At 40.7% G+C, this 26,374-nt stretch overlaps 1 protein-coding gene across 1 annotated transcript in view; it reads left to right on the top strand.

Moving 5' to 3' along the window:
* The first annotated feature begins 4,074 nt into the window (after positions 1 to 4,074).
* Positions 4,075 to 26,374, top strand: part of nectin1b (nectin cell adhesion molecule 1b) — a 78,051-nt gene continuing 55,751 nt past the window's right edge. The window contains exon 1 of the mRNA XM_062419659.1: positions 4,075 to 4,879. Within this exon, the coding sequence (XP_062275643.1) occupies positions 4,828 to 4,879 (52 nt within the window). The 5' untranslated portion in view covers positions 4,075 to 4,827. The remainder of the gene's footprint in view (positions 4,880 to 26,374) is intronic.

Raw genomic sequence — 26,374 nt, forward strand, 5'->3', positions numbered from 1 at the left:
ACCAAAATGAAATAATAAATTTAGCTAATTTCCTGCAACATTATTTATACCATATAGGACTTCTCAAAAGATGCCATTAAATGTGCAAGCATCATTAAACATAATGCAAAGAATACACTGTAAATTTAAATCATGTTGCATAGCATTTGCATATTGTCCTATTGAAGTGCAGAACATAGGCAGAGGTCAGGAGCCAAATGAAATATTAAAATACCTCACCATTGTCCAGTGATAGAGACCTCAAAAACCTTCTTAGTTAATTTTTTATCATTGGCCGCAGAGGTATTTTCCCATCAATTTGTCCAACACTGGATGACCAGAGGTGAGAGGACTGCAAATGATTTCTCATATAATGTTCTGGGCTCAGAACCTACTGAGAGTTAACCTCTCCAAGACTCTCTCTTCCTACAGTGAATATGGAGCACATGCCGGCATTGCCAGAGAGAGACTATTTCTTTCCTTCTGATTGAGATTTGAAGAAAGAGATAATGCAGTGTCAATAAAACACTGCCAAATGTTTATAAGATTTTTCCAGGCAACCTGAAGGAGAGCATCTGCCTCATGCAGTGTGGTGCTGGCATATCTATGTGTTATTGGCAAACAAAGATGTTATAGTATGTCCAGAATCTATTACTTTAAGGTCATACACTGTGATGCATTTAACAGTTTTAACACTTCTTTTGTATTTCTGGCTTTATGCCGCTCAGTTGGTTCCAACCACTTAGTCTTGTAATAGTACTCATGTCTCAGAATGATCTATAATCATCTGTGCCCCTGTCTATCAGCTGTTGAGAGGTTGTTCAACACTTTGTCATCAGAATATTTAATCATCAGTCAATCATTCAGCGATTCAGATTGATTCACATCTCTATCTGGAGAATGTTGACCTGAAGACATTTCCAGCATACTCTGTTTGCTTAATTACTATCCACTGTACAGTCATTAAGTTAAAATAGTCACCAGTGTGTTGGCTATAATATAATGTCACTGTATTAAATGCTGAGGGGAATCAGTGAACAGCAGCCTGGAAGGAGTGCTTGTTGTTTCCAGGATCATGTTTGGTTAGCATAGAGTATAATGTAATGTAATGTTGTCCACGCTAAATATGTTAAACATTTATTTGTGCAGAAAAACAACTGGAGGCTCTCTCTATTGGACATATATTTTGCTGTCAAATGTTTTTCAGGCCAGAGAACCTACAGTTTTGGATCAAAAGAATTGTCTCCTCTCCAGGGAGAAAGACTTGGGTTGAGCCCAATGCAGATTTCATGCTATTCTGGACTGCTGGAAACCTGGATTCTGTTTTGCTCATCATCACTTTGCCAAAGTTCTGCCATAATTCTTGTGCTTGCAATTGCAAGTTCATGACAGCTTATATTAGGTCACCAAAATGACAGATGTTCAAAATCTATATTTGCATCGCTGGCCGAGGTGATGACAGAATTTGGGACTGAGAGAAGATTTGAATCACCCTATGTCACAGTTATTGATACAAGACATAATTTAAGTGAGTGATGCATTGTGTTAGTTCAGGCTGAGCCCTGAAGTCACACTGTTTCTATTATGCTTCACATCATTGGCTTATTCACAGCGGTATTGCAACAAACATCAAATCATATTCATGCAGGAGGACAATATAACCTGACAATTATCACTGTTATTCTGCTGATTATGCTCATGCCAACACTGACACAGCTCCTCCCACCACACCTCCTGCTTGTGTGGTAGTTATGTTCATGTATGGTATTAGGAGGGATTATCTTACTGCTCAGGTTCTTTTATGATTGGTAGATAGACGGATAGATAAATCATTTCCTGGGTCTACTGTATAATTTAGCCATGGTATCACCCCTTTTTATTATGCATCTTCAAATATTCAGTATGCAGCTCACTTCCTAAATCTTTACATTGGCTCGGGCCTCGCCTTGAGCTCTGGCACAAACAGTTCAGAATGGGTGCATCAAATTTCATCAGCTCACCTGTAGATCAATCACAACATTGGTCGCTCGATGAAGGGGGCATCAAAGTTAATGCACCAAAGCCAAGGGGCAAACCCCAAGTTCTTCAGCCATTACCTGTTATGGGAAGTTTGGCTGAGCATGCAAGCTTCTTGTCAGGATGCCGAGACTCAATAGCTACACACACTCAAGCTGGCCAGTACATCCGCTGCTGACCAGTGAGCACCTGCCACTGGAGCAGTTACTTGTTAAGTAGTTTGCTCAAGGGCAAATTGAGAGTAGTCGTCCTTGAAGGAAATGATTTTATGGTACCTTCCCCCTGTCCAAATTTTCCAAATCTATCAGATTTAGACTACTACCCATCTCAAAATACCTTAAGGCTGCTGCTGCTGCTCTGACCTTTCAAGGTTTATGAAGTAAAGTGATTATCTTCCAAATAGTAAAATGTAGTGTAACATTGACATAGTTAATTCATCCTGTATATTTTATTCATAGTTCTGGAAATACTCTTGCTATCTTGCGTGATACCCATGAATTTCCAGTTGCCATGTGTGCCTTGTCAATAGACAGTAATACATTTCTGCTGCACACTACATAGCGCTCAGCTGACATGATTCCATTTCGCTAAAACCATTACTTTGGGATAAGCGTGCAGAATTTCAAGTAGCAGCACTTTCATTTTTTCTTAACAGCTTTGTATTTGACAAAACAAAATGTCAAGTCTTGAGTTTATCTGTATGCTCCAAGAACAGAAGTACTCATCTGGGTTCATTGCATTTAATAGAGTGTAGGTATGTTTATTACCTGCTGCTTAGAATGGATGGTGTATGTTGCAAGTGGGTTTTCCACTTTATATAATATGATTTATGTTGCTGTGCCCCAAACACTACACTACCCCTAATAACCAATTGGCCCAGTGCTCTTTTGTCATGCCAAGTCATTTCTCTTGCTGTTCAGCAGATAATTCTCTGGTGTTTCTCAGGACAAGGAACAGGAGTTTGGCTCCAAACTAAAAACAACACAAAATTCTGATTTGAATAAAAGCAGTATAAAAAGCATGTTGGTCCTTTTGTAATTATCCGAAGAACTACTGTCCACAAGAGGGAAGTGTTATATCACATTCATCTTCCCATTCATTCACAGCCCTCAACCTGGTTGGTTGCTGGAGAGGATGAACTGCCTGAAGAGTGAGGAGGAAGGAAGGAAGGAAGGAAAGAGGGAAGTGTGTGTGTGCGAGTGTTGGGTGTGTGTGTGTGTTTGTGAGTCAACAACTGCCTGAGGTAAAACAGACCCCCTTGCAAACACAGACATAGCTGTCAAGTTAATTTGTTTTTCCTTTTCAACTAAGATATATAATTTTTAAGAAAACTGTTACTCTGAAGTCATTTTTCAATTAATTACAAAACACTACCTCAGTGAGAGAGTATGTAGAGATGACATTTTGGATCAAACCTCCACCGTAATTACATTATTGCTTGTATTGTATTTCATACTGTATTGTGTCCATTCCAAATTGTGGGGGAGGTGAAATGTGAAATATGACCTTTTTAAGTTATGACAGTATTTTTTATAGATAGATTAGCTGCTGCTGGACCAATGACTATAGTTGGGGGTCCAAGAAGCTTTTTCAGCATGAGGTGCTTTTTACCATTTGTTTAAGTCATCAGTGATGTTTGTGTTGTGGTTATGAATCTCACTTCTGAAAAGTTTCCATGTCTCCGTGGGCCTTTGCAGGGGGGTTTCAACATATCCACAGTATTTCACCACAGTTTTCCACTTCAGCATGACTGAGCTTTTATTGTCCTCTTCCCACATCCCCACCCAGTACCTTCGAATCGACACTATCCTCCTAAAATATTTTTTTCCTTTGCGCACTATGTATCGCCTTCTGCTCCAAACGTGTCATATTTAAAGACCCTTCACTTACAAGAAAAGTTTGAGAGTCCCTACCGGGGGGCTATCAGGCTGCTGTAGTTCTTTTTTTTCTTCCCTGGCGATGCATTTTCTTTTTGCAGGACAATCCAGGCTCCTCCCTTGCTCAACGTCACCCGATCCCGATCTCTCCCAAAGCGTAGCGATAGTCAGCAGCATACTGTGGCGGCTGAACAGCGGGGCGGTGCGCAAAGCGGGTTAGAGCTACACTGTATTTCATCAAAAAAAAAAAAATCGGAGGGGAACAGGGGGGAGCATCCCACCATTTCCAGAGTTCGAACAACTTCACCGGCCTGGTGTGCTGATCCCTCCGGCTGGCCCTAGCTGCAGAGAAGGAGAACGGGGAGCTTAAGGAACTAAAACACGGACGGTGCCTGCAGATTATCTCTTAACTTAGGTGCTGTGCAAAAAAAGGCGACGTTTCCCCGGAGGAAGTCTCCAAGTGTTGGAAACTTCCCAGCGCAACATCGATCGAGGACCTCCCGCCCACAGTACCTCTGATCCACACTACTGGAAGAGGGGAGAGAGAGAGTTCTGCACCCGCTGCAGTGGATGGAGCAACAAAGGCTATGGTTCAACTAGAAGAGCTCCTTTGATTCAAAAACACAACTCTCCTTTCTCTCCTTGCCTGCTGTTTTCCTAAAAAGACTCCATCATCTTAACGGCAAACCTGCAGCCTCTTGGATCTCATTTTTTGGGAACTCGGCCAGGTTCTACTTAGTGCAAGAGGGAATCACCACAGACGTGAAATTGATGCTTTGGTACGCAGAGGCGCACGACCGATCCTCTAGTTTTGCCAAAGTCTCCTACTGCTCAGTGAGGGAGGTAGACTAGTTCAGGACGAAGTGGGATTTGCAGAAGTTGCATGCTTGGTCTTTGTCATTTCGAGTGAGTCCTATCCATCCACTCTCCAGAGAAGATCCGGATAGTTGAGGCCATGGCGATGTGTGTGGGGATATGGATACTCCTGTTAGCGCTGCATATTCAAGGTAAGACGCAGAAATAGACTTCAGCAGGGAGACAGCTATATGCCTTATTTTATCGTCACCTCCCTGATCCAATGTGTGTGTGTGCTGCGTGGTGTTTTGGAATGACACAGACTTGATTAATGTATGAATGGGTGGATCGATTTGATTGCCTGGTTTGTGCTTGTGCAATAAGATGTGCAAATGAGTGTGATACAAATTGGTAAATGTTTCAAGTGTTAGAATCCAGCCCCTGACAAAACGGCTGCAGAATACTTATTTGACTGCAAAATATGAATTTACCCAGGCAGCAGGCAGATGGCGATGTGTGCGAACCCTGTAGGCCAGCACTGTCCAAGTTTTCCAATATCTCATTTAATGGCAACTCGGAGCCACAGAGTGCTCTTGAATAATAATTGAAACCTGTGGCCTGTTATCCTCAGCTCTCCTGTCTGGTAGTAGAGTATGGTAAATAATTTAAATTGAATGACTCATGATGTCCAAATCTTTTATTATACACTGTGAATTAAATTGACATGTCTTTGCTGCTTTAATATTTAATAATAAAGAGTGACTCAGGGTATACAGTGACATTTGTCTGTTAAAGAATTGGCTGCAGTCACACTTAGAAAAAAAAAATATAGTGAGAAATTCTTCTGAATATATAATAGATTTTTGTTTTTGTGTGTGTGTGTTTTGGGCGGAGAATGAGGTGTAGAGGGATGCACTGGTGGTTGATAAATGGAGTGATAATTTGACATTGATCATGCTGACATTAAAGCTTCCCAAAGTGAGCCTAATTATTTAAGCACATACTTAATAAGTGTATTTGACTTGTATTGGGAGGAGGATCATTATTCTGGTTATATTGACAAGCTTGTAATTGCAATACAAAACAAGCCAACAAACAAAGCACCATGTATCTACACTCCTCTGTGTGTGTGTGTGTGTGTGTGTGTGTGTGTGTGTGTGTGTGTGTGTGTGTGTGTGTGTGTGTGTTTGTGGTCCATTATGCACAGGGGTTTTAAGGCTTAACTGTTACTGGTGTGTTTACATCTAAGACTGGTAAAGTTGGTCGGGTGGCCCTGTTTTAACAAAGGAATGGAGGAGGGTCAAGTGTGGTCAAGAAATGTCATATCATGTTTCAAATGGCATCGATGTCCTCATTTTCTCTGACATGTTTATTTGATGTAATGTTAACAGTCATTGTCCCAGTTTTGTTTTTAAAGTGATATTCATTAGTGTGTCTAATAGGTCTAAACAAGTATTTTCTTGTCAAATTTGGCACATCCAGTCTGTTTTTTTTCTCACCTCCTTCAAGCTCCAGAACAACTAAGATGTTGACCTTGTTCACAGCGAGGCTCCTTATGGCATCATGTGTTTAAGACTGATTGAATACTTTGATCAAAAGCCCTGTCTGATTTACATTGAGATGATCCCTTTGCTTGTGGAGAAGATCAGGATTAACTGGTTCCCTTGGGATTCACGTAGGAAATCTTTTGAAGCTGTTCAATCAAGGGAGCAAAAAATGTCTCAACACTTGCACTAACATCTTATTTAAGTAAAACAGGAGGTTTTTTCTAAGCCTAATTAGACACCATACCAGTACACTCTGTTGTTACTGCTTTTTTTATTATTGTGAAGAAGTTTATTTAAAACCAAAGTGACTGCATAATTCATTCTTTCAGACATCTTTATGGAAGGAAAAGCTTTGAATTTTTTTTAAATTTCAGCTGTTGTTTGGATCCATTTCTTTTGACATGCAAAAACAAGAATTTGGTTCTTCACCCTGAGGTTAAAGGGCGATGCCATAAATGCCCGCTGTCTTTGATGGCCTAATTGATATACAACATGTTCCAGACTCTACCCTCATTACCCAGGCACAAACAAGTGGGAATGGCTCTAACAAATGCAAGTAGCAGCAAATCCTGTTGCAGTTATTCATCAGGGAAAGCCATTTGTGCTTGTCATGGTAATAAACATTTGTTAAAAACACAAGAGTGCCAAAATTATAAACGGAAAATATTCTGAGTGGCTCAAATAATTATCAAATAAAAGGAACACAGAGAATAATGGATATGTGAATAATAACAGCAGCTCTGTTCCTGCTTTCTTAAATTGAGGCTTGGTCTCTTCAGTATTCCAGACTGATATTTAATTGAGTGTGAATTCAGTTAGCAACCAGGTGGTTGTTTATAGCTTGGCTCCATCCTCTGGTCCTGGTGCTGTACAAGCCCATATAGATATCACTCTCTGTGGTGGGATAAGGAGATTTTCCAGCTCTAATACTTCATCTTAGTTGGATTAAACATTTGGGAAAAGAAAACAGAACGGTGGACGGGAATCAACTTTGAATGTACCATTATTATTCAGGGTAGGAATATGTGAAGCTGTGAATTAAAGTCTTTGTTATAGCTTGGCAGCATGCAAGCTAAAACTGTTTTGTTGGAAACCCATATTATTCAGTTGTGTCACAGTCGTATATATTCATTTATCTTAAATGTTTAGTAGTAAGCTTCTTCACTAATAAGACATGGGACGAAATGAAAATTTAATGTCACGATTATTCTGACCAAAATAATTGCGATTAATGAGGTTATCCTGATAATCATCAAAATAGGCTTTAAACTTTTAAATTGGCACTAAAACATATTTATTCGTTCATAAGACACTTCTTCTTTTGTGAATATCCTTTTTAATGAAAATACAAACAAGGACAGATTGACTCACTTTCGCCAAAACCCAGCAGGTAATAACAATGAGAGAGAAAATACAATCCATTAATAAAAATAGTCTATCTGTCAGCCAGATATCTGAGCATTCACATACTGAGCCTTCAGCCATGGTGATGAATGACTGGAAAGATGTTCAGTGACAATTTAAAATAAATCAGGAAATCTATAGGATTGTACGTTAGTGAGCTAGACAACTTTTCAAGTCACTCGTGAGTATATGTATGATTATCCCGATAATGAAAAATTCAGTGTTTTTATCCTGATAAAAAGATCAAATCTTTTATCCTGCTATTCTTACTACTGCTATCACAAAACAGATGTGTGGCCCTAACCATTAACACCCACTTTATTTGCCCAGTGTTTCCCCTAAGTGAGGAGGTTCCTTCCTAGACACTGGCACTAAAATGAAAATAGTCAGTCTACTTGAAACAAACCTGGTCAGGTTAGGGTATTGTCGCTAACTTTGGGGCAAACCCCTTTCACTGTTTCAGCAGTTGGGGAAACAACTGGTCTTGAGAAGCTGCAGCATTTATTAACTGACACACTGCCGGACTGACAACTTACTGCTAACATTTTCCTCTGATCTGCTGGCATTCACGTCACTTTACTGCCACTCACTCGCTCACAACCTCGCTCAACCACACACTCGATATGCCGACACATTACACACTGCCCTATTCATTAAAGAAGCTATGCTACTCTTGTAATAGTAACTTTCATGTAGACTTCGTTTGAATAATGAGGAGTGGGAGGAGGAGTGAAAATCATTAGTAGCCCATTGACTTTCATGATTGTGTGCCACTGCAGAAAGAATATGGAGGGAAACACTGATTTGCCAGTTGATTCTCACGCAACGTCTCCTGAGCGATATGAACCGTGGGTGATGTTTCCTGTTTTGTTTTGATTGACAGCTTTATTGTCTAAACTCTTTAGGGTTAATTGCACAGCTAACTGCCAAATCGCCATGCATAGGCTTGTCACTGACGCCTGAAACACAGTGGTTCATTTTGACTCATGACAAATGGTCACATGCTGAGCTGCTGCAGTGCGTATTTGTTTTTTTCAGACTCATTTGATGCACGTTGAAGTCTGTCTCTGTGTATGAAATTTCACATACTTCAGTTGGATGGGTGGATTGATTGATGGAGAGCGGGGTCAGAGCACAGTTGTAGGCATGTTCAGACAGAGTGTTAAAATGGATGTTTGATGTTGAGCACTTAAACAGGCAGGAAAATGTTTCCTCAAATGGATCGTAGCCCCTTTCGGAACATTGTAATTAGCATTTTGCCTTTGCTATTTTTTTTTCTCCTTTTAAAGAAGACTATAATTGCTTGTTTGAGGCATTATGCATTTCATTGGGATGACAGCTGTGATATGGTGAAACTGAGAGGGTCACTACGGGATTGTTGGGTCTTGATGGTTTGAGTGTGAATGCAAATTGGTCTGATCCTCATTCCTTTGGGGAGTCTCCTTTTGGTCCCTGCTGAGGTGATGGATGGGAGAGAGAGCTCAGTCCTGCGAGACTAGCTTGAGGGGAGCTGACAGGAGATTAAGCTTTACTTTTGCCATAGGAACTAATGGAGGCACTTGGCCACTGAACTTCATCTCTTTGAGCATTTAGCTCATTGTGGTTCCGCTGTCAGTCTTTAGCAAATCCATCTCAAAACACTGCGTGAAATGTCTCTGTAAAGTGTGGATTTTTTTTTGTGTCTGCTATGGTTCTGGATATGGAGTGGCTCTTCATTAATTTCAGAAACTACTCTCAAACAAGTGATTTTTTTTCCTACTCTTTGGCAACATATTTGAAATAGCTAAGTTTTATTCCATACACCACCACCGTTGATCCAAGAAGCCCACTTTCAGCTTTCTTTGTAATTTCACAATGCACATTTGCAGGCCCTGTGGTCTCTGCATAAAGGCTGCATATCATAAAATAGTTGAATAAAACATGACGATAAGCACTGAACCTAAATAATGGAAAGGTTATGACAAAATAGAGTGTCCTCTGTGTGCGGAAGACTGCACAAATAGTATTCAAGAGTGAAGAAATGTTGAATTATATTCACCTCTCAATGCTTAGAATCTGTAGTTTTGTATGCATGATTTTAGTCATGATAAGAAATAAATGAATGTCTCAAGGCCTCAAGTCAGGAGCTTACATCTTCCCTGCATTACTCTGTGAGGAATCTATTTTAGGGCATGGGGAAGTTTATCCAAATATCACAAGTAATGTTTGTCCCAGACACCGGCTTTCTAAGGTTACAAGATAGCTTGTTTTGTCAGAACATGCAGTTCAGTATCATATGCAGGCAGTGTTTTCACTCTGGTGCTGCTATAAGGTTGTTATTTTGGTGTATAGTGGCAGCAAGGAGTCCTCTCTGCTCCTTTGCCTTCTTCACACCAGACAGTCACCATGTTGGATCAGGATGGAAAACACGTTTATCAGCAAGCTGCAGCTGCAATTTTATGCTTTAAATCCTTGAAATTCGTGTCTGTTTCAACTCGAATCGCAGAATCAGCAAAGTAAGGAAAAAGGAAATCAATGAAAGGGATCAAATCTCGCCCTGAGCTTTTCTGATTTGGCATTAATCTGTCGAGTCTTTTTCTTTCTATTTAGCAGATCCTTGTCAAGGGATTAAATGGTAAAATTCCTGTTCTGCTCTTGAGAATGAGTATGGCACTGACTGACTACACTTGTTCCATGTTTTCTTTGCCATTTGTCAGATAGCTGTTCCAGCATCCGAGGGAAGGCTTATTATGGTTCCTGAGTTGATGTAAATCTTCACTGAAGAAAGTAAATAATCTCACATGTTGGACGGATTTTGACAGTCTGTTTTTATGTGGCACTGTCTTGGCTTGCCAACACCTTGTTGAGTTTTTTTGCGTTATTTCTCCCTTTGCGCTCAGTTACTATAGTTACTGCCTGTAAAGTCACTTCAGTGAAAAGGAAATTGCATTAATTTTTTTCACTGAATGTGCATCTATTTCCATGTTATTTCTAAGCGGCTGTGTTAAGGGAATACTTTTAATGCATAATTTTAATGTTTTTTTTTATGCAGTCATCAAGTGTTTGTTCAGTTTAAAGAAAGAAACCATATAGGAATACCATTCTTTGCTAATAGTATCTGGGTGTACAACTTGGGCATTTAGTCACGGGCTGATCTGGGACTGAGAGAGTGGATAATTCCTCCTCTTCCCACTAAGGCTGTATGCCTTTAAAAATGAAGCAGATCTGATCAGTGCCGCTCCCACCCCCCTGTGTGACTGCCTGAACAAGTCAATTTACGACAGACAGCTGGGCTGATGTGCCTCCATTAAAGAGCAAAGAAATTCTGATAACAGGACAGAGAACAACCTGCTGAGTCTGAGGGCTTAAGGGGGAAATGATATCATAAGTGATACCAGTGCAAAAACCATCAAGCAGCATGACCGAAAACAAAACAACAAAACAGTGCAATTTCTGTCATATGACTGCTGATGTGATCATCTTTGAGGTTTTCTTATGTTGTCTGTGAGCTCATTGTTGGCCGAAACATTCCTGTATTTCACTCTTGGCTTTACTTTGTGAACTAGTTTAAGTGGACTATGATTCATTTTGGAACTTGGTGGACTAGTTAATGCTGTTGCCATGTTTTCTGCAGTTTGACTCAGTTGAAATTTGTGCTGACTTGTGCAATCTACTGATAGGAGCCCAGTCTGCAGCTCGGCCTGTTACTGGCCTGGGTCAGACCGATATATCAGTCGGCTGAGGTATATTGGGCCAGTATGGGCCTTAAATTAAATATTTTATAGAGATTTTTCACTGAAAACTTTCATTCATTTTACAATTATGTCTTATGGAGTTTTGAAAAAATAGCATTGGGTATTTGAAAGAGCTACTTATAGTCTTGGTTTTATTAGACTTTCAGTTTTTTGTGTAACTGCTGCATTTATGGCTTTTCCATCATGTTAAGAGCACTTCCTCATGTAAACACACATGACACATGACATTTGTGACCTAAACAGGTCAACTTCTAAGAAACTGCATATTTGCAAAAAGTGACCATATCTGTCAGTCATATCTGTCCTATCCGTCACCCACTGCATATGACATCCACTGATAAACACCCTCCAGGGGTGAAGCTGAAATGTAATATTAGCCCGCAGAACACATTTCATGAAAGTATTGGAACATTTTTTACATTTTGCAGCAGTTTGAATTTCTCGTTCGGAGATCTTTGGAATCAAAGCACCATCAAAATTTCCATCATTGTGACACAGTGCTGGGGCTTTCACTAGGCTCAGGGATGATCTCCTGCCAGAACTTTACATTTTTTTCTTGTACTTTCCGCAAACTTCGGCATCCCCCCACCTCCCCCATCCCACACACATGCACACACACCCCCCTCTATGTCTCTTCTCCCTTTTCCTCTCTCCTGTCTGTTCACTCTGCCTTTGAGGATGGTGCGCACTGAGAGTCGGCTTGGTTAGCATTTGATACAAAAGGGGGTTTGTTTCATGAAATGTTTCCCTTTTTAATGAGTGATGGTGTTCGCTCATTTAATATTCCGCACTGATATCTCTCCGGGAGCTGACTGCTTCAAAGCAACAGTGTGGTTGTAAATGGGAGTGGGTGAATAGGGGGCGGCAGCAACGGTGGCGGTGATGGTAAGATGGAGGGATGGGGAGGAGGGAGGGGGATGGGGAGGAGGGAGGGGTGGTGCTGCTTAGAAAACACAAACACAGGTTTATTTATTCTCCCTGACATATAGCTAAGCTCCCAGTGTGCTGAAGCTCGGTGCAAAGCTCCTTAGTGCCCTCGTCCTGTGCAAACAGACTAGCAAAATATGACTGATAACAGGTCAGCTCTGTGTCTGTCACATTTCTCTCAGTGTGCGTCTCTCATTTATGTTTGCACCACTCCCTGCTGTGATCGACTTTGAAGATAATTGCTCAATTCAGAAGGATTTTCAATTGCTTATGTGTGAACATTTCCGAGAATATTTCAGCTATTATTTCTTTACTCCACCTAACATGATGGCTTCCCGGTGCTTGTCATTATAGTGAGATTGGGGTCAACCTACATGAGTGGTAGAAGTTCTTCACTGAGCCCATTTTTAGAGCACGTGGTTCAGCTTGATTATGATAGAAATGAGGATAAACACAGAGGTGGCCTGCAGTTTGGCATTGATCATTCCATTTTGTTAGTAGGGTCTATGCCAAAGCAACTAATGTAGTCTGCTATTGATTCTCCAGTTTCAAGCCTCGCTGAATTTCACTCCAATGTTGCATTTTTTCAGAAGGTCAGGTGCTGAATGACCCCTACCTCCTTCTAGTATGGCCTCTCTTTTTTAACTGGTATTGTGTTGTATCTGGCTATCAGAAGATTTTGTATTTAAATGTGTGTGAAGCGTGTGTGAAGCGTGTGTTTGTAGTGAGTAATCTAACTACTAGTCCCACCTCCGAGAGGAGAAAGGGGCTTTGTTTATCCCTTTATCTCAAGCTGCAACATACAGAAGCCCCTTTCACACATGCACTGCAACACTGAAATTTTGGGGGCATCACCTGGAGGAGCTGTATGTGTGAACGACCAAACATTAAATGGCATTAACCTGCCAGCTCCCGAGTACAAAGTCTGTGAAATGTCCAGTTTAGCCAATACAGCAGTGAATTTTCCACAGAATTCACAGCAAGGCATCTGTCGTAAAGACAACACAATCTGGCAGTCAGGGAGACAGAACGAGCAATTTATTAAACAACTGCTGAACCAGCAGAACATAAACTTAAATAAGACGTCTCTGGCCTCCAGCAGTCAATTTCTCTCTCATCTACAGCTGCTATTTTACAGATGTGGCTGGCACTGGATTGTTTTGACTGGACCTGAACACTCAACAGTGAAGCTAGCACTAATGGGATTTCTTGCACTATATAAGTTGTTTTATTTCTGATGAAAATCTTAAAAATGCCAAATTACAACAGCAGCATGCTTTTTGCATAGCATCCCTCGCCAAAACCAAATGGTGAAATTCCAGTCGGTGAGACTGCATCTGACATGGACAGTTTCCTCCTGTGTGCTGCATGTGTGAAAGGGCAATTGTGAACAATGTCTAGAGTCTGCATCAGCACTGTACGCGTTTAAACTAGTAACTTTTATGCATAAAAGCAAAGCTTATAGCTGTACTGTTGCAACGCTATATTCATTCCTCTAAATGCAAAAGTACATTTGAAATACAGTACATAAGGGAAGAAAACAAGGGGAACATGCATTAAATTCAGTTCTTTTCATACCTGACATTTATTAGGACCAGCTTATATGAGTATGGGCCATGGGGACTCATACTCATAAATAGAAGATGTGCACATACGCACACCCTCTGCATTGTGGGTCTCCATCACAGAGAGTGCACATAGAGTTACTGCAGTATCCCTAAAGCATTATTTTTGGGACTGACTGGATGGGAGGCTGGGAAGCATGTGTATCTCCAGAGAGCTCCTGCACCTTTCTGTCCTATACATCTTTTGTATTTTGCAGGAGTTGTAAGTGATAAATCAGACATTCTTTTTAACATGAACAAATGCCATTTCTATTTAGCTGTGATGAAGTTATGTCTTAATGAGGATATTTTATAGTTGAACAAGAAGCTTTATTATATAAGATAATAGCAAATGCAAGATAATTACTCATTTTTGAACTGTAAACCTCACTGGCAATCAAAATATAAAAATAATCTATGAAAAAACTCACACCTACTCATAGTTAAGAACCATGATGGAAGTCCATCAAAGCCAATACAGTTTCAGTTTCTGCCATCTTCTACAGAAAATGAATGCCTTGATGAACATTGTTCTTAAACGTATCAGACAACAGTACCATATTTGTGACTGACACTGTGTTTTAGTTAATATTCCTGTAGTAGCAATTTGTCATATGTCAAAGCTTGTAGGCACTTAAAATCGGAAATTGGACTCACAATGGAAAAGACTGCCATGGTAACTAAAGTAAGGTTAAGTTTTGGTTTTGTTTAGAAGACACAAATCCCTTGGTTAAGGTTACCGTGCATTAAAAAATGCCTGCTATACCCCCCACCCAGCTCTCTTCTCGTCCTCGCATCTTCTTGCTTCTTCTAGCCGAATAACTTTGCCAGGGAGTTTCCACATGGGAGCTTCCAGTCTGGCAGCACACCACTTACTTGGCTACAGGTTTGCAAGTGGAATGAACCGGTCAGGAATCTGGAAAGGGGCTTTGATACTAGTGAAGGAATCACACAGGGCAGTTTTGTAGCATACAGCAATTCAAGTCAGTTGAGCCATGAAGATGCCAAATGTCACGTCGCGCCAGAGAAACAGAAGGTTGAGGGGTCATAGGTCCCCCCCCTTACCGCCCACTTGTCCAATATATGGGTTACAGCATTTATATGATGATGAAGTTATGCAGATATAAGTGGCTACAAGAACACCCACTCACTGACCCTGCACCCACATAGTTCATAGCCTCACAGATGAAGAGTTAGAGAGAATAGTACATTTCCCTGGCTTTATTGATGAGTTGAATTTCTTCACCCACTTTAAACATATGTTCTGTTCATATACAGTATGAGCACCATAAATATGTATTTTAGATGGATGCAGGGTCTGGCAATTGTTCCCGGTGCTGCATACTTTCTCTGTCAGCGTTATGAAACTGAAAATAGAAGCTAAAGAGGAACAAATGTTGGAATGAGAAACTTGATATAGAGGCTGTTTAATACCACAGCAAAACCCTTAAAATACCTTCCCTCTTACGGGCCTGCAGACTCATACCCTTCAGGTTGCCAAGTTTGAAATTGTTCTGCAGAAAGGGTTTACGGATTGTACCTTCCTTTCCTAAGTCATGGAAAGAAATTTGCAAGGGAAAGTAACAGCCTAAATATAAAGAGGAAAAGGGGAAATGGAGATTTACATGTAGACGCTGCGGGGGATGGGAGTTTACAGAGGGTCATGCTGTTCCTGATTGTGGCTATGTTCCAAGGGTGATTCTAGTTTGCCTTGGAATAGTGTTCTTGGCTGCAGCTTTATTTAGGCACATTGGGGCTGCTCGCTGGAAGAAAAGTGCAAATAAAAGTTCATTCAATTTTTTCCAGCTCATTAGGCCCTTTTTCCGTTTCAATGCGGGAAGCCAGCGGACCCCCCCAAAACCAACTCATATTCTTCATTAAAGTTATCTTCAAACAAATGTTCCATAATGGTGAGAATATAATGACATATAAAACAGTAAATTAAATGAAAAGCTCCACCATGTGCTAAAGATCATATTGTCTGCCAAATGAGTTTAATTAAATCCTCTCTTAATTTGAGTAATGACTGATTCAGAAGCTCAATCAGATCTGTTGTAACAAATGGGACCAAGTCAAGATGAAATGTTTCAATGGAGTGCACAATATGCAGTGAAAGTAGTCAGAGGATGAAACTGATTGGATTTGCCCGACATCGCCAAGGGTGTGTTTCATCCCTACTGTTTGTGAAATTTTTGTTAAAGCTGAGGGGGGGGCGGGGGGGTGCAATTCCTGCCAGAGTGAGCTGTGCTCCAGTGGAAGTAATCCAAATAACGGGGGTTGATTCTGTGTGTCGTTATACAGGATTTAAAGGGTTAATCCCATTGATTGGGTGGTGGGATTTGCCCGTGTAATTCTGGTGGAAGTTCTTCTGACCGCCCGCTGTCGGGTAGATTAGGTGTGTAAGATTCGGGGGCAGTTTGTTGTGCGCCGCACTTCCTCAGTCTCTTTTTTGCATACTCACACTGCTGACGCTTTGAGACTGGCCTGGGGTGGGTATTTGTTTTTGCTGGGAAGACCGAGGAAGGAGTGCACTGAGGCATGATCGTTGTGTGTGTGCGTGTGCGTAGCTGAGTACACAAATACATAGGTCCGTGCGCAGGCTCGAGGCAGAGGCAGCTTCACGTTGCCGGCCCTGCTCCCCCTGATCCTGACCCACTTTCTTTTCCCCGCTCGTCGCTCCCTCTTTAATTGCCGCGCGGCACACTGAGGCCATCTGCTCAACTGAGGCCCGTCGCCATGGAGATGCTGGGAGGCTTTTCGGATTTGCTGTGGACTGACCAACAGGGAAATAGAGGTCAGGGAATGGGGGTAGGGTGTTGGACAGTCATAGGAGCATGAGAACTGTGTCATGAGATACTCATCTGACAGTGCAATGCAACACCTGTACGATACATCTAAAACAGATGCAGTCAGAACCTCTCAGCACTTTTATACATATATTTGTGCTTTTCAGGATGTGTAATCTGTTCTTTTTTCAACAGGCCCATAGACATTCTCCTAAACCTGAGGGCCGCAGAACATGTTAATCCCTCAATTTAGGCTAAAACATGAAAATAATGAAATTTGGAATTAGGAGGATTTTATTTTACACCAGCTGTAAAATGGAATATCACTCTTCAAAAAGGTTTTTATCACCTGAGGTTTTTCTGGAACTTTTTCGCATACATTGTTATTCATTGTGAGTCCTGATTATTACAAATTACACATTTTGCTACATGCACATTTTTACACAAAGGGCTATTTGTCTGTGTTAAGATTGCTGCCTTGCCTCAGTCAGATGTGTACTTAGTGTCAGGCTCATCTGCCTGCTCCTATCATATTGAGCTGTGTTCTTTTATCCTCATGAGCGTCTTTGTATATTTTGCTGCTTCTGCTTATTTCCTTTCCAATGACATGCCTCAGTGAGGAACAGTTGCGCCGTGTTTCCAATTAACACTCAGGCGTATTTCAAGAGTTGTGGTCTGCACGGCTAGGTTGCCTCTTTCCTCCTCAGTCTGCCAGCTGCACTTGCGTCAAGGCTAGCCTGCACATTGTTTGAAAATTCAAATATTCCTTTCCAGTTCCACAGGATAATTTGACCAAATAGCTAAAATGTGCCATTTTATACCAGAATGTTTTACTTAAATTGCTTTAATGGAGTCCTGGTATTGACCTCTGGCACATGCACGGGCTGAGCTCTGGGAAACACTCTTTATATTTGCTGCTCTTTAAAAGGTCAATATTGGTAGCTGTCATTTCTGAAGTTCCATTTATAGGTCAATACCTCATTAGTAATCTGGGGGAGTTTTGATCAAATGCAGCTGCTGTCTTGTCTGTGTCTGAGCTGCAGCCATTCTCACTTTCAAGTTCAGAACAAAGCCTCAGGATGCTAATACACTGATGCAAAACCTGACATCTGTGATATAATTTAGATACAAAAATCAGGACCAAGTTTACTTAAGGGATGTAATTAACAATTTGTTTTATTATCAGTTAATGTCTTGACATTTTTTCCAAATTGTTTGATGCGTACAATTCCAGTAAGTAGTGAAAAAAGCTGATCATACTTTCTCAGAGCCCATGGTGACGTCTTCAAGGACAATATTTTTTGTCCATTCAAAAGGTTAAGATATTACATTTTTAATATAAAAAAGAGGCATTTGAGAGGCTGCAGCTAAAGAATGACTTAAATGATTAAACTATTATAAAAATGGTTATGAATTAATTTTTAGTTTATCAACTTTGATGAATAGACTTCATATTCCAAGACTATTTCTGCTATTAAGCTACATCTGGTTACCAATAGTGTTGCTGTAAACCACCACAGTTTTAGTTGACCTTTTTATATGAACAGTAATTTGTGTTTGTTTACAGTCAACATACCCTTGCAGATTTAACTATGGAGGCAGTTGTACCCCTTTTCCATGGAATTCTACTACAACCTGGCATCAGAATTACAGTATGTGTCTGCCAGATTGCTTAACAAGACTTAGACCTAGACCTCCTTCGAAGGCTGTCAGCACCCACTGACTTTGATGCTGTCACTATCTGCATAGATGCCTTAGACAGCTTATTTTGCTCCTCCATCACCCGCTAGTGACAGAGTAACACAGGAGGCTGTGACAGTGGAAAAGGTAGCTCTGTCAATTTAAACTCCAGTGAGTGCTTGATCTCTGAGCTGCCCAAATGTACAGTCAGAGCTGAAGTTAACAAGACAATGTACCCAGTGTCTGTAATTGGACCGGGCCCTTTTCAGCAGTGTGAAAAGATAGAAAGGCTGTCTGTCAGTCTGCTCTCCAGTCAAGGTCACGATGTCGAGCGCTGGATGTGTTGTATTTGCTACCATGCCCTTCGTCCTATCACAGCTTATCCAGCTGCTGCTGTGCAGAGGTGGGGTGAGAACCGCTGTGCTCTGTGGGAAGCATACTAGATTATGTGTTTGGAGAGATTAATCAAATTGTATGATGTTAAGCTATGAAAAAAAAAGACCAAGTAAAGTTTCATTCGGCCACTCTTGCCAACATATGCCCCCTTAGGCTGGGTTGAATGCTGGTTTGTATGTCCTTCCTGTCATTGCCAAAGGAACAGTGCATTTATAGCTTGACATGAACTGGTGCAGCAATGAGAAATAAACTATCTTTCCATAGGATTATGTCATGGTGGAGCACTGTGGATGGACCTAGTTAGCTGAAGTGATTTTCATAGTCCTTGTTGTGCCAAACTCCTGATTGCAGTTTGAATGGAGGCCACGATTAAGGAGGACTCTAATTACCCCCTCCTCAAGTGCACATGCTGACTCGACAGTGGTGCCTTTTGATTTGTTTAACAAGGGACGCCTGCCTCTTGTCTTCTCATTTGAACTGAGCTTCATCGCTACTTTTATCTTCCAACTCTGGATTCTCCTCTGCAACTGTGTCCATGGCTGTTTATGCTCAGGAGCCTACGCTAAAAATAATTTCAATCCTTTTTATATGGACAGCGGGGGGGAAGAAAGGTTGTTCGCAATTCAACAGAATGCAATCCACTCCCCCACTCAACAGAATATTTATTTATTTACCCTCCCAATGCCATTTTGGTCTGTAGAATCCCTCGAGAGGAAAATGCATTAAGCCACTCACTGTATTTACTTGTGTTGGATTGATGCTGATGTGTGAGGGCAGGCCAGAGGACGGAGGATGGGAAATTGATCATCGGTGAATGGGTGTCAGGGGAATCTTGACATCCACAACTGCTTTTCACGCTTTGAGCCTGGAGAATCCATCAAGCAGAAACTCAGTGCCATCTGAGAATACAAGTACTTACCACATAGATTAAGACATTGCTGTTTGTTCAGGCATGTACACTTCAGTGTTGTGTTTTATTTGATTGTACTGGATAATTGTCTCCCACTGAGTGTTTGTACCTGCATGGTTATTATCACATGGTTATTATAACTTATAACAAACATACACACATCGGGGTACGAACCCTGGTGCATTTGCTGATGTCTTTACTTGCACATCTGAATAGTGACAACATGCTCATGCAGTGTGAAAATCAGGCCATTCTCCAAGTTACACTTGCTCTAAAAATATGTATTTGTAAAATAATTGGATGGATCACAGAAATACAAGACCCTCTAAGAGTTTGTAGCATTAATTTTGAAACAAAAAGAAAAGCAAAAACAAAAAATCCCACTGAAAAAATCAGCAATATTTTCAACAGTCCTGTACACATTCTAATGATTTGGAGCAGTAGTAATAGCCACACAGCAAGCATAGAAGCTGCCATTTTCATGTTTTTAGCACTACATCAAATTATAAAGACGCTGCCATTTGACGTGCAATCATTGTCGGATGCTACTCTTTTGCCAAAGATAAATGCAGAAAATGAAAAGATTTCTTGATACCCTATGTTCCATGAAAGCCTGCAGGCATCTTCAATCACAATCACTGCAAGCTCAAAATAAATAATCATAACAATCACAGCATGAGCAACTGGTTAAGTACAGCTGGCTGTGAAGTTGGACAGAGTGGTGTAATATTCAAAGGAAAAGAGGCAATTAGAAAACTGAAGGTGAGTGGTATTATATAAAATTTAATGGAGGAAATAAAAACAGAAAAGTGATGGATTAACAGTTTTTGCACACATTCTCAAAGAGCAAGGTACAAAATATTCTGTCATTTATATGATAGCATAATAATACAAACCTATTGTGGAGAATCTCTCTATTGAGTATGGGAATGATAGTTATGCATTTGCAAGGTAATCCCTGGAGCAAAGGTCTGGTTTATTTAACATTTACACAAAGAGCGTCTTCAAACCTAAGCACAACTAAGAGTCTGTTTTCTGCAAATACAGTTTGAATAATGAATGCTATCCTTTTAAAATTCCCTGCGAGATAAACAAAAGCCAGGAATGAAAGGCTTATCCATGTGCCTTTGAGGTTTGCCTTCCCACACACCTTGAACAGAGTTCTCATCTGACTAATCTTTTTTGCTTTTTTTTATTTGAAAAGCTTACAGAAATTTTAGAATGGAACCAATAAAAACTACCATTAAAGGCTGTGTTATATTTTGAATTAAAGGCATTTCGTAGCAGGATCTCCCAGGCATGAATAAGCCCTTTGTGCTGCATGTGTAGACTCATTTGTTTGTCTTGATGTCGACAGGTTTTCATGCGGTAGATGTGAAAGTCAACTTCATGAGTAACGAGAGGATTACAGGCATTACCTTTTCATGATAATGCCGGTTTATTCGACACCACATAATTGTCGATTAAAGAGTCTAGAAGTTGCTCCCACACGTTTGATTCTTGAATATGCAGGCTGCGTTTGACTTTTCATAAGTCATTATTTTAAGTCAAATTTTGCTCTCAGCTGACTTCCTTGCTTAAACAAAGGTTTAATTAGAGGCTCCATGCTGAAAAATGAAATGCAGTATGCAGGCAGCAGAATAAATGTACATATTTTGATGCTCCTACATTCACACAGCTAGGTCTGAATCGTCATTATGTGCCTTACGTCTGTTGTTGTCTTAGTCAGGTCATGTAGCCACAGGCGGTTGAGACGACTTCCCGTACAAGTTTATTCAGAGGGTTAATTGAATTTAATTAATTAATATTCTCAACTTGTTATGTCTTTCAGATTATTCACCGCCATGACTTGAACCATAGATTTATGATTAATATTTATAGGAGACTTTCAGGCGCTGTCAGCCTCCGATGAATCAACAAGGCTTCAAAAATCAAGAGCTAGTTGATGTGCTATAAATCAAAGGGTTAGCAGGGAAAAAATCCCACCAAGATGAATAAAAAGGATCCAATTAGAAATGTGTAACCTTTCTGCAGGAAGACTTACTCTCTGATTTATTAGTACAAAGTTGTTTGCGCCTCTCTCTATATGTTTTGAGTTTTGGAGGAAATTAATATGTCCAAGAGACTGAATGAGCTCAGGTACCACAGCTGCAAATCATGCGTCACAATGGAGGATTTCTTTTCATGCAAAGTTACCTCACACACACACACACACACACACACCGGTAAGGTACTACTATACCATCCCATCCTCCAGAGCGTGCCTGCATGTGTTGAAGTATTTTTAGTAACACACACACACACAGGGCAGTCTGTTTCCAACGCAATGTGTCAAGACGGCATCATGTTAAGCATTCAGTCAGATGGTCTTATATACTCTGCCCAGAGCCCTGCAGAAGGGATGTGTTTGTACCCAGCACTGGAGGGGGGTCACGTGCTGACCTCATTGTGTGCACGAGTAAGTGCACTCTGCAGCATCAGTGCTCAGCCCCCCTCTGCATAATGAGAAAGCGACTTATCTCAGCGCTTATAGCTAATTGATTGATTTCCCTGGCACAAATATCCAAGACAGAAATTTTTTTTTTATCCTCGCAAATCGGTTCGAGAGGGAGAGGAAGCAGTGAAAAATGAAAATGGACCCCTTTTCTGAAAAACTGAAAGATTTAATATTTTTATCCCTAGAAAGGAACTGACACGCTTTATTACTCTTTGCCTCACCACCCCCACCCATCTTTCAGAGGGAGCTGTGAACTACAGTAGCTCTGCAAAGCTATGGAAAAGCACTTTGCAATGACACAACCACATTGCTCCTTCGTAAACACAGAGGTTAATGTCTTATTTACAAGCTGCAGCCCCCATGGTTGACATGTTGCCACAGATGTCTTGCTGTCTTTTTGAGACAGTCCAAAGGTGATCCAAGACAGATAGATCCATCTTCTGGTGTCCTCCTCATAGTGTCTTAGCTTTGCAGAAGTCCCATCTCCCCCCTCTTGGACCTTCAAAGATTGCAGCTGGCTCGCTCTCTTCACCGGTACATTAACTCGTGCTGCCTGTGCTGCTTCATTGGAGCAGATGCCGCTAGAAGAAAACAAAGCTAGCAGGCCAGGGGGTTAATCACACTCATCTAGAGGTCTGTTGAGCTGTTGCCAGGTGTGTCACACTCAAAGTACACTTGGCTTCCTTTTGTTGCTGCTCTTTGACATTTGCCTTTCACACCAAATGCAGTATGTGTTTGTGAGCACGTAAAAAAAAAAAAAAAAGCAGGATCTATTCAAGATCCTGAAGCATGATGGATTTGGTTACAGCCTTATATGTCAACTTTACTTGCAACGGAATGAGCAGCAAGTGAGTCATGCTAGGATGGTGGAAATGTCTTTGAAAATACATGTTTATTGATGGAAAGCAAAATAAAACAGTGGTCACGAAACCCTTCAAACGTTTCTTTGATATGGACAGATGCTCATCAAATGACCCATGGATTCTGCCACTGTAGCCGAACAAAGAATTATTCTGTTAGTACTTTGTGTCAAAAGTTTTGGCACTGATTACATTTTCTGTTACAACTTTGTGACATTTGATTTCACATACTGTACCAGCATTGTTCAATGTATCCCTCGTAGATTGTAACACAATACACCAAGGCCACCTACATACATATCTGTAAGCAGAAACTAGTCCCTCTCCTTCACTGAATTGTGACACTCACATTATAACTTTGATGGTATTGCTTATGACTGTATTTGAATGAGGCCAGAGCTGCACATCAGTATGCCAGTGAGATGTTCTATTATATTGGCTCTTGTCAGCATATGGACTTGGTCTGCATTTGTAACCAGCAGAGAAAATAACTTCTTTCTTCTTTTTTTTAAAGGAATCATAAACTACCAGTTCTGGCATACTTCTCATTTGAGAATGATATATATCTAGAAAAGAACATCATGGGTGTCTCTTGGCCTTGTATTGTCACAAAACACACATTGTGGAATTTTCAAAGCTTGTGTTGTGTCAGTTAGATTCTTGTTAAGTCTGTTAAAGGCGTATTGTTTCTCTCAGTTCCCAGTGATGTATTTGTGTGGAAAAAAATGGCACTTTCCTCCTAAAACCAGGCCATCCTCAAAAGAAAAAATGACAGCATAGGTCTAAAATTTAGCTTATGGTTACATTTGTGCCATTTAGCGGTCATAGTAATTATGACCCAGGGAAGTGACACAGTTCTGCTGACGTCAATATAAGGTGACAATTAGCCTTATTAGAAGGAGGGGGTGGGGTGGATGAGTAGATAAGGTGGCTATCACTTGGCAAAAAGTGGATTTAGCTGTGGGAGATTGCTGTTTCCATCCACGAGTTGGGACATGTTTTTTTTTTAAACCGTAATAATTGTTGTGGTGTTTACTGTTGCCATGATGACAAAGGTTGTGTAACTTTAAGGAAGTAGTACCTTTAACCCATACCACATTTCATGTTACCCCTAACCGTAACTCTGAGGGGTCGTTCTGGCATGCAGGTACAATGGACCTATGTGGTTGTTTAATTTTGAGGATGTGTTGCCTAAAACACAGCTGCCTACTTAGATATCTAATGGCTGTGTTTTGCACTGCAGCACTATGAGTCGAGTGTGGCGTGATGGCATTTGCTCTGTCTGCCCAAGGCCTGGTCTGTCATAGTGTATCAGGCCAGCCAGTAGCTATGACTCACACATGAACCCTCTATGTGCTAGAGCTCACAGAGAAGACACGGCAGTTTAACGTTCAGCACCCTGAAATATATATGTCAGTGTGAGGGAGAGAGAATGGCGTGGACAGTGCTAATGAGAAGGTGTTAGTGAATATTCTTACATCACAACAGCTGGGGCTGCAAAACTATTTTCAAAGTGGTAAACGTGCGTTTTTTCCCTCAGCATCTTTGGTGCTAAGCAGTCATTACTGTGATCATTTTGCACTGCGTTTGCTGGGGTTCCCTCTGCAAGCAAACAGCGCGTCCAGCTCTGTGGCATCTGCTTCCTTGGATTTTCTGTTGATTTAGTTGATCTGTTTAGGCATTGGCCTTTTCTTTTCTGCTAAGTCACAGTGCTGCTCATTTTACCTCTCTAGCACTTCTCTCTGTTTTCAACAAACTATTGTTTTCAGCTTTTGCAAACTTTAACTGCATCACCGTCTCCCCCAGATTTTTTATTTTTTTTCCCCCCAGGAGTGATGCAGTGTTTAGAACAACAAATGTTGTAAATATAAAAGCTTTGTGACCCAAGCTGGATTGCTTTTGTATTTTATGAATTAATGATAAAGAACAGAAAAAAACAAACACTTACATAAATGAAAATGTCATAATAATATAATAATTACTTGAACCTGGGCTCTTGAGACATTTCCTGATATCTGCAGTTTCCTGTTTTCATACTCATATTTGCCTTTTGCTTCCTTTTGTCTTTTGCCTTCCTCTGATAGCTTCATTTCGTGCACTGACGTATTTTCAAAATCATATCCATCAATAGGTGTCAGGCAGAGCCCCCCCCCCCCCACTTTACTGACAAAAACAGTGGCTGTTGTATAACATCATCTATCATCCTGGGGCCTTTGTTCAGCATCCTGTCTCATATGGGGGCTTGCAGCCAGTGCGAGGGTGGCATTCTATTTGACAGGCCAGTGCAGATGCTAAATGACAGTGACACAAAGAGGGGGCCCACCACGCAGGTCCTGACAGGGCTGTTTTCCATAGAGAAGAGGCTTGACTTGACTTAAAGGCCCAACCCAAAATCAGATTACAGCACCGCTCTTGACACCTCTTTGGCCTGGTTTTGATGTTTGTAATTTCCCTCGATAGGAAACACTTTTTTCCTGAACCGATGCGACTGCTGAATGTCAGATTGAAATGTACTTTGAAGTTCTCACTCGTTTCTTTGCCTTTGTGTTGCTTGCAAGTTATATTCGTGAAGTGTCTTTCTGTACACTTATGATTTAAAAAGCTTAAAAATGACATTTCAGCTTTGAAGGATTTAACTTTTTGGTTAGTTTTGAAGTTTGGTATAAAACCATTAACTTGACACGATTTCACTTGAATTTATCTAACATGTAACATCAACCGTGTGTCCTGTTGAAGTGTCCTGGAGCTACAAACTGAACCATTGTGTGTTATTGTAAGTCATCCTGGATTAGAGTTTGCCAAACGCCTCAAGTGTAAGTGTAATAATAATATTCTTTATTGCGTTTCAGTTTACCTTGCATCCATTCTCCTTGGTGCCCAGGAGAACTGCTGCTCTGAGTCCTTTTGTCAAAATGCTGAATATAAAATACATCCATATCTACAGTAATATCTTTTGCTGGGATATGGATACATAGACACATCTCCACACTGTAGTCAGATTACAGTCTTTCCATTTGCAAAGTTGTCTTTCTTGCTTAGGTGTGTCTAGGCTGGTTTTGAATTTACATCAATTCTGTTTGTGCTTGTGCAGTTACTGTTACAGCTGTAGGCTGTAATCTTACAGGATTAGTGTCTTGTAAAACCTGTATTGTCTCCAATTTCACTATACCATACATATGACACTGACTCCCATTTCAAAGTTTACTTTTTGTACATGAAAGGTATCTGTATTTTTGAAGATACACATTGTGATACATTTACTGTCACAATGTGTTGCAAATACAGCGTGTCCAGCGCCACAAAGAGAAAAATTATATTAATTGCCTCATTTCAAAGCTTTTTCTATGCAACTTTGATGTCCA

Source organism: Scomber scombrus, chromosome 5 (assembly GCF_963691925.1).
Source record: "Scomber scombrus chromosome 5, fScoSco1.1, whole genome shotgun sequence".
Classification (NCBI taxonomy): Eukaryota; Metazoa; Chordata; class Actinopteri; order Scombriformes; family Scombridae; genus Scomber; species Scomber scombrus.